This window comes from Zea mays, chromosome 1 (genome assembly GCF_902167145.1).
Source record: "Zea mays cultivar B73 chromosome 1, Zm-B73-REFERENCE-NAM-5.0, whole genome shotgun sequence".
NCBI classification, from domain to species: domain Eukaryota; kingdom Viridiplantae; phylum Streptophyta; class Magnoliopsida; order Poales; family Poaceae; genus Zea; species Zea mays.
The window spans coordinates 218,624,725-218,633,923 of NC_050096.1; the positions used below are offsets into that span (position 1 = coordinate 218,624,725).

At 50.1% G+C, this 9,199-nt stretch overlaps 1 protein-coding gene across 3 annotated transcripts; it reads left to right on the forward strand.

Moving 5' to 3' along the window:
• Positions 1-526: 526 nt before the first annotated feature.
• LOC100284635 (uncharacterized) lies at positions 527-1,726 on the forward strand. Of its 3 annotated transcripts, none has more exons than XM_008680617.3 (3): positions 527-1,014; positions 1,133-1,201; positions 1,295-1,710. In XM_008680617.3, exons 1-3 carry the CDS (start codon positions 628-630, stop codon positions 1,325-1,327), a joined length of 489 nt encoding a protein of 162 aa, XP_008678839.1. In that variant the 5' UTR covers positions 527-627; the 3' UTR covers positions 1,328-1,710. The 3 variants fall into 3 exon arrangements, with proteins under 3 accessions (XP_008678839.1, NP_001399941.1, NP_001151002.1); NM_001413012.1 differs by having other exon boundaries at positions 534-1,014; positions 1,133-1,228; positions 1,321-1,726; NM_001157530.2 differs by having other exon boundaries at positions 534-1,014; positions 1,321-1,726.
• The last annotated feature ends 7,473 nt before the right edge of the window (positions 1,727-9,199 follow it).

The following is a 9,199-nucleotide window of genomic DNA, read 5'->3' on the forward strand; positions in this document are numbered from 1 at the left end:
TTGCTTGAAAAAATAGAAATTCTTAGGACTAATTTGGGAACCTCATTTACTCAAGGTTTTTCATTTTTCGGAAACTAATTTATTTTTCTATGAAAAAATAGAAATCTGAAAAAGCAGGGTTCAAACTAGAACTTAAGGCTATCCGCAGTCGTCGGACTGTAAAGCCTTTAGAGTCATCGCGACGATGCAGCGGACGACTGCAAACCCGACTGCACTGTCACCGAGTCAGCCTCCTACCTCAAATATGGCGTGGACTGCACTCTGTCAACGACTGCATACCGGACGCCGGAGTGCTCCACGCATGCACAGATGAGCAAGTGAAGTGCGTACAGCGAAGCAAGTGAAGTGGAAAAAATAATATAATATATGATATTTAGTATAGAGTTAAAATATAGAGTAAATATGATCGCAGATAATTATGGTTTAGAGTAGATAGTTTTGCTGACGAGGATAGAATATTCTTTTTAGAGTACGGATTTAGAGTAGTGTGAGTGCGGATAGCCTAAGAAAATAAGGTCCCCAGTCTAGCTCTTACGGGTAAAATTCAGGTACCCACCCGTCACCACTACGGCACTACCCCTTCAGCCCCAGATTTCTCCAAGCCTCCGGGACGAGGCGCATCCGTCCATGGGGGCCAAGGCGGCACACCGGCGTGGGGTGCTGGACCTGGAGGCGCAGTTCGCCTTCTTCCGGTCGCAGCACCGGCACCCCGTGAACGCGGCGGCGCACGTGCTGCTCACCTGGCCCATCCTCTTCACCAACCTCTTGATCCTCCACTTCCTGCCGCTGCCGCTGCCCGTCTCCCCCGCGCTGGCCCTCGCGCTCGCATACGCCGCCGCCTACCTCGCTGTCGACCGCAGAGCCGGCGCAGTCGCGGGGCTGCTCTTCCTCGCCGCATGGGCCGCCAGCCGCGCCCTCGCGGCCCGCCTCGGCTTCGCTCTCTCCTGGAAGCTTGTCCTCGTCACGCAGCTCTTCTGCTGGACCTGGCAGTTCCTCGGCCACGGCCTCTTCGAGGCAAGTGGCACAAATTCGAATTGATTCCTCCACCTCTCTCGTTTGGTCCTTCCCACCGTCAAGCTCGTGGGAATCTAATCGACGGCTCCACTACTGATCTGTGTGTTCAATTTTGCAGAAGAAGGGGCCGAGTGTTAGTGATCTTCCTGAGGTGTTCTTGATGGAGCCGTTCCTCATCTTCCTGCAGGTAACCACAGGCACAGCTGACAAACATGTGCGAATTCTTCAGCCATCTCCACACATGGAACTGAAATTGCGTTGACCGGTGCTAATTCTTCAGCCTCCGCTGGTTCTTCGTGTGCACAGATACTGAACAAACTGTTCGGCTATGAGCCGTATCCTGGGTTCTGCAAGAACGTGGACAGGAAGATCGAAGCCGATCTCAGGGCGAGCGAGAGCTCAAGCAGAGGAAGGACAACCTGATTGATTGGGAATTCGGGAGTGATCCTCCGGAGCGGTGCGCGAAATTGTACCATCTATACATGTAGCATATTGCCTGCCATTTGTGTTGTTTTATTCAGGTATATGATATCTGCGCACCATTATATAGTGTAGTAAACATCAGTCATGTGTGTTGAAGTCAGCTTGAATCCCGGGAGGAAGGTAGAGAGCGGTAATAATCTCCTCGTTTAGAGCAACTCCAATAGTTATGTAAATTTTAGCTCTCTAAATCACAGATTTAAGAAGTTGTTAAACGACTTTTGGAGTAAAAAATATGAGTTCTCCAATAGTTCTCTAAATATAGGTTGTAATTTTGTTTTGTATTTATCCACATAAAAAATAAGTTACAAAAACTATATAATGCAGTCAATATTTTTGTTTAGGGAGTTGTTAAATGGTTGCCAAATATAGAGAGAAAATGAGGTTAGATGACAAGTTGTTAAATTTAGAAAGTTCATTTAGAGAACTGTTGGAGAATAGTTTTTATATTAACTACCTAAATTATTGATTTAGGAAGTCTTTTAGAGAACTACTGGAGTTGCTCTTACTGCCCTATAATTTGCTATGTTTAAATTACTATGTTTAAGATGAACTAAATTTTACATGATCCACCCCCCTTCATAGAAAGGGGAGGATGAGTGTCAACACAACCAAACGACATTTGGGTTATCATCGGTAGCATATCTCTTATCCTAGCTAATCTCTTATGGTCCAACATATTAGCCATCACAAATTTAAGATTCTTAATCCTCTTTATCCAAGATACCAGCAAATCACAGATCGCCAGAAATCCTTCGCTCCAGAAGATCGCAAAATCCACACATCTGTCCATCGGAGACATGGGAGATTGAACAGGCAGCGGATGTTCTCTTTTCTAGTAAATTGCTCGCACCTCACCCGAGTTGTTGACCGATAAATTTTATACAGTTAAAAAGTTTTGCTTAAAGACATTCAGATAATGGTTTAGTAATCATGTCATGAGATGGTACCTATGAGGAAGCAATATAGAATTAGACAATGCCTAACATGCACAGTGTTGCAAGTTGTAAACTGATGGTATGTTATATGTGCATTTATTCTACTTTTTTAGATAATGAGAATCCTCGGCCTTCACCTCAATGAGGGTCCGCGCCACTTATTACATACAAGAAATCCGACTCAACCATCACACAGGATTGGAACTACAACTAGCATAGAAAATTAAGTAGTAATGCGATTTGTGAACCACCATCCAAAACAGGCAAAGATCTCCATGACCTCCGACTCTAGTGTGCGGCACGCATCATTCACCATTGTCTTGTTCTCTTCATGCTACTGTAATTATGCCTAGAAGCGGCACCAATAAGTCCTCCTGCAAATAGGTTTTGAGTGAACATATCCAAACACCATATCATTTCTACTAAGACATATCGTCTAACACATAGCGGCCACCCCCGGCATTATAACATATTTGAGTCGTTTACTATAACCATTTAACCAACCACCAAATATATGGTTGAAGTCATTAGGTACTACTAGACCAAACGTATAATGTATAGCTCGCCACAGAAATCTAACATAATGGCATTCGAAAAACAAATGAGCAATGGATTCATTCTTTGTACAGAAAACATATTTTTATTACCCTTCCATCTTCTGCGCGCTAGATTATATTTTGTTAGGATAACCCCTTTTTGAAGGCACCACAAGAAAAAATTTATCTTGAGAGGTACTTTTAGCTTCCAAATGGGATTATTTGGCCTAACAATATTTCGGCTCATCAGTGCATCATACATTGATTTAACCATGATTTGTTTGTTCTGGTGAAGCGACCATTCAAACACATCTTCCCTATCATTCAACTGTGCCCGTGCCACTTGCATGACTAGCTTGTACCACACATCTAAATTTCTATCCCATCAATCCTCTTCTGAAAAAAGATGTTCAAAAGCATCGAACTACATACCATGGCTACCAACACCCCTTTTCTCCGTGCAATATTATACAAAGATGGATATCGATGTTGTAGTTCCAAGCCACTTGTCTTCCTAGAACCTAGTATTCTTACCGTTGTTAAGACGAATTTTCCCCAAATCCAGAAATTTATCCTCAACCTCTAGTAGGTCGGCCTAGAATTGGGAATCACCCGACTTTCTAATGATTAGGCCAACTGGATCCCTTTTAGGTATTTTCGCCTCAAAACGTTCTGCTATATCTGTGGGGGATAGATATCCCCGGGTCCACTAAAAGAGTAAAGGACCTCACGAAAGGCCCAAGGGCCCAATAAATCGTAAGGTCATTCTTTCGTGGGCCTGGGGAGAAACAACCAGCAAAGCAGAACGACATGAGGCCGGATTGGTGCAAGCCCGGACGGTCCACAGCGTCGGGCGAATGACCACAACAGAGATCCGACTTTCCCGCGCTGGAGCCTCCATGCAGCGAAGCCGTGCGAGGATAAGTCGGCGAGGGTTACGTAGGGATAATCTCAAGAGGTTCACTATCTTTTAGCCACTTGTTGTTATCTTATCCACGTGTACTGCCCCACGGTCGAGTATATAAGGCCTAGGGGGCACCCCTTCAGATGGATCGACCCTTTACTTAGCCACCCACGCCAACTCTCTGTATTCTCAATCCAGAGAGCTCTCTTGTAACCTCATTCACCAAGCATACTCATCAGGACGTAGGGTGTTACACATCTCTAAGCGGCCCGAACCTGTAAACCTTGTCCACTGTCCCTCGTGCGATCGGCACGAACCATTTTGCTACAGTTGTCGACACCGTCCTACTCCTAAAACACCTTGAGGGGCAACCCCGGGTGTGCGGTCGGACCCAAAACACCGACAGCTGGCGCGCCAGGTAGGGGGTGTGTCGACGATCCAAGCTAGCTCAATGGCCGTCACCTTCTACAGCAAGATCACCCTGCGTCCCGGATCCGTATTCTGCTTCGGAACAATCTCATCTGTAGCGGATGAAGAAGGGATTCTGCACCGTATCGTGGATCCGCCGGAAAAGAAGTCTCCCCCAACGAACTCCGAAAATACCGGAGAAGCACAACCTCCAGCTTTCCGGACGAAGATCGTCTCCGGGAAGTCAGGGGCCGAGGGCTCGCTGATCCGGAGAACTCCACTGCCTACCTCCCCGACAAAAGAGTGGACACAGATCGCAAGGAAGAAGGTAACCGGGGAGAAGCAAGTTGCTCTTTCCGTTCCTCATACCTCAAAGGGGAACGGGAAGAAGGTCACCACGACAGCAGCACCATTCTACCCCGACGTCCTCTTCATCGGGAGAGTGGAGTCGCCTATCGTCTCCGACGACGAGCCGACCGTACCCGGGGAAGAGCCGCCTCAACGAGAGTCCCGACGACGGAGGAACCGGCACAGGAACGTTCGACGACATCACGCGGCCGGAGAGCGGAATCCGGAGCAGCCTGTCTCACGAGACGAGGTCTCGGAGATAGGAGAAACTCCGGAAGAACGCGTCTTCAGAGAACGAAGGAACTCCCGACGACGTGATCGCCGACGAGCTCAGGAACAGGCTGAGCAAGATGCAAGGCAGCGCCGGGAGAATCCACTCTTCGGGCGCAACCTGAATCCCGACTTCGCCCGAGCTATGAACACGCCGAGCGAAGTCGGAGGGGTATTGGCTCGGATAGCTGATGGACTTCCTCGGACTCCTGACGCCGAGGGCTACCGACGACTGTTCACCCAGGCGGCCAACCATCTTCTACCGCTCGCTCACCCGCCGAACGATCTACGACACGCCATCAACAGTCGCCGAGACGCGCGAAGCTCCATCAATGCTTCGCGCGAGCGGCGGCATGAGAACGAGATTCGCCGTCGGGAGGAGTACGACAGGGATCATGGCATCCCGACTCAGAGCCAAGCCACTAGAACTGAGTCGGCAACGGCCTCAACTGGCGGAACCACCCGGGGATGGTCGAGGAACCACAATCACAACTCCCCTCCCCGGGACAGACATCGTCCCCGACGACAGGAGGACACGTGCGGAGTGTCCGCTCTTACTCCGCGCCTTAGGGCCATCCAATGGCCTCCCAACTTCAAGGTATCCAATGTTGACAAATATGAACCTAAGCAGGATCCATGGGGTTGGCTAGCCGTCTACACCACCGCTGCTCGAGCTGCTGGGGCGTCCGAAGACGTGATGACCGCGTACTTACCCATTGTCCTTGGGCAAGACGCGCTGCAGTGGCTGCGACATCTACCCCGACACTGCATCGACGTCTGGGGCGACTTCAGTCGACGCTTCACCGCCAACTTCCAGTCCCTCTCCGACAAGCCGACGCAACCATGGGACCTCAAATCCATCAAGCGCCGGGGGGACGAGACTCTCCGGTCATACCTCAAAAGGTTTCAGACCATGAGAAATCGTATCCCCGAGGTCACGGAGGCGGCCGTGATCGAGGACTTCTACAGAGGATCCAATGACTCGGCTTTCGTCCGAGCCATACTACAAAAGGCACCGACTACCTCCGAGGAGCTGTTCCGAGAAGCCGACCTCTACATCACCGCCGACGAGCGGGCCCAGGACCTCATCGGAGGAGCAAAGCCCGCACCGGCAGCACCACGACGCGACACAAACCAGCAACCCGACAAACGATGGGAGAAGAGGCCTCGCGAAGAAGTGCACGCCGCTGGACCACCTGCCTCTCGCGCCCGAGGAGGACCTCGTGGAGGCGAACGCACGTTGGACGACATCCTCGACGCCCAGTGCCCGTACCACAAGGACATGCGCCACACTCTTCGTAACTGCCGAGACTTCAAGCATTCCGTCGGACACGGCCGACCCTTCCAACCTCTACCTCCTCCTCCACCGAGGGGAGGACCGGATGAACCACGACAACTCCATCAGCAGGAGGGAGGAGGAGGAGCCTTCCCACGCGTTGACAGGGAGGTCAACGTCATCTTCGGCGGACACGGATCGCAGGAGAACAGAAGACAGCAAAAGCTCAACGATCGCCAGATACTGGTGGCGACCACCGGCCCTCCCGCCCCATACCGATGGTCGGAGCACCCGATCACCTTCACTCGGGCAGATCAATGGCTCAACTTCGACCATCCGGGCAAATACCCGCTCCTCGTCGATCTGGTGATCCGAGAGAGCCAGGTGAAGAAGGTGTTAGTGGACGGGGGGAGCAGCATCAACGTCACCTTCCCCCGGACACTCCAAGGCTTGGGAGTTCACCTCAAAGAGCTCCACGAGTCGGACACTCCTTTCTTCGGCATCGTGCCGACAGAAGGGGAATACCCGCTGGGCCACATCTACATGCCAGTCACCTTCGGAACTCCGGAGAACTACAGAACCGAGTTCCTGAGGTTTGAAGTGGCGAACTTCGACTGCGGGTACAACGCCATCATCGGGAGACCTGGATTGACCAAGTTCATGGCCATTCCGCATTACACATACATGATACTGAAGATGCCAGTACCGCAAGGGATCATAACTGTGCGTGCCGACTTCCAAGGCGCCGCAGAGTGTTTCTGAGTGGCTATTCAAGCAGCCCTCACCGCCAAGCCATCGACGGTTCCTTCCACACTGGCGAACTCTAAGCCTGAGGAGGACCTCGCAGTACCAGCAAGCGAAGCTCAGACCACGACCTCTATGCGGCCGACTGAGGAAACCAAGAGAATCAACCTGGGGTTCGCTGATGAGCGCAAGACGGCTATCATCAGCTCCAGCTTGGATGACAAATAGGAAAGCGCGCTCGTCCGGTTTCTGCAAGATAACCGAGATGTATTCGCATGGCAACCTGCGGATATGCCGGGAGTCCCAAGGGAACTGGCCGAGCACAAACTGAAGGTCTATCCCCAGGCAAGGCCGATTCGGCAAAAACTACGTCGTTTCACGCCTGACAAGAGAGAGGCCATTCGCACCGAGTTAGCTCGCTTGGTCGCGGCTGGATTCATTAGAGAAGTGCTACATCCCGAGTGGTTAGCCAACCTTGTTCTTGTACTCAAAAAGAATAAAGTAGACTGGCGCATGTGTGTTGATTATACCGATCTCAACAAACACTGTCCGAAGGATCCTTTCGGGCTCCCGAGGATAGACCAGGTGGTGGACTCCACCGCTGGATGTTCTATGCTGTCTTTCCTGGATTGCTATTCTGGATACCATCAGATTAGTCTGGCAAAGGAAGATGAAGAAAAAACGGCATTCATTACTCCGTTTGGTGCTTTCTGTTATACCTCCATGCCGTTTGGCCTCAAAAACGCTGGAGCAACTTACCAGAGAGCCATTCAAACATGCTTAGCCGATCACTGGGGCAAGCGTGTGGAGGCCTACGTGGATGACGTGGTAATCAAAACACATGACTCAAAAAACTTCATCGAAGACTTACAACTGGTTTTCAACAGTCTGAGGCGGTATAGATGGAAGCTTAATCCCGAGAAATGTGTTTTCGGGGTACCAGCAGGAAAGTTGCTCGGGTTTATCGTCAGCCACCGGGGAATTGAGGCTAATCCAGATAAGATTGAAGCTATCATGAAGATGGAAGCACCTCGATCGCAAAAGAAGGTTCAACGACTTACTGGATGTATGGCAGCTCTGAGCAGATTTATATCCAGGCTAGGAGAAAAAGGTTTGCCATTTTACAAGTTACTCAAGAAGGTGGATAAGTTTCAATGGACTTCAGAAGCACAAGAAGCTCTAGATGCTCTGAAAAAATTCTTGACAACACCACCAGTACTGAAACCACCCCGGCGAGCTACGTCAACTCAACCAGCTGAAGACTTGCTACTGTATATCTCTTGCACGACTCACGTGGTAAGCACCGCGTTGGTAGTCGAGCGAGTAGAAGAAGGACATGCCTATCCAGTACAACATCCTGTTTACTTCATTAGTGAAGTCCTAGGCCCCTCAAAGAAAAAGTACCCTCAAGTTCAGAAGTTATTATACGCAGTACTTCTAAATGCCCGCAAGCTGCGTCACTACTTTGACGACCACAAAGTCATAGTAGTTACAAGTTTTCCAATAGGGGATATTCTTCACAACAAGGAAGCCATCGGTCGAATAGCCAAGTGGGCTTGTGAGCTGGGATCTCATGACATCGAGTTCCGACCTCGCACTGCCATCAAAACTCAAGCACTGGTTGACTTCGTATCAGAGTGGACCGAACAGCAGGTACCAGACAACCCGGAGACTGCAGAAGTATGGCAAATGTATTTTGATGGCTCACTGAAGCTGCAGGGAGAAGAAGCAGGGATTCTCTTCACTGCGCCTGGAGGCGAACACCTCAAGTACGCCCTCCAGTTGCTATTCCCGGCCTCCAACAATGCAGCCGAGTATGAAGCTTTGATCCATGGATTGAACATTGCCATATCGTTGGGCGTCAAAAGATTAATGGTATACGGAGACTCTCTGGTAGTCATCAGCCAGATAAACAAGGAGTGGGATTGCTCAAGCGATGCAATGGGAAAATACTGCATTGCCGTCCAAAAGCTGGAAGATAAGTTCGAAGGTCTGGAATTTCATCATATAGAAAGAGATCGGAACACGACAGCCGATGTACTGTCCAAGCTAGGGTCCAGTCGAACTCAGGTCCCACCCGGAGTTTTCGTGCAAGAAATTCTGCAGCCGAGTATCTCAATGGATCAAACAGAAGAGTGCAACATCATAAATCAACCCGAGTCAGACCCTGATGATTGGAGAAGGCCGATCATTAAGTATATAAAGAATGAAGAAGAACCAGACGACAAGAATTCGGCAGAGCGCGTTGCACGACAGTCGGCTCACTATACACTTATTGGGG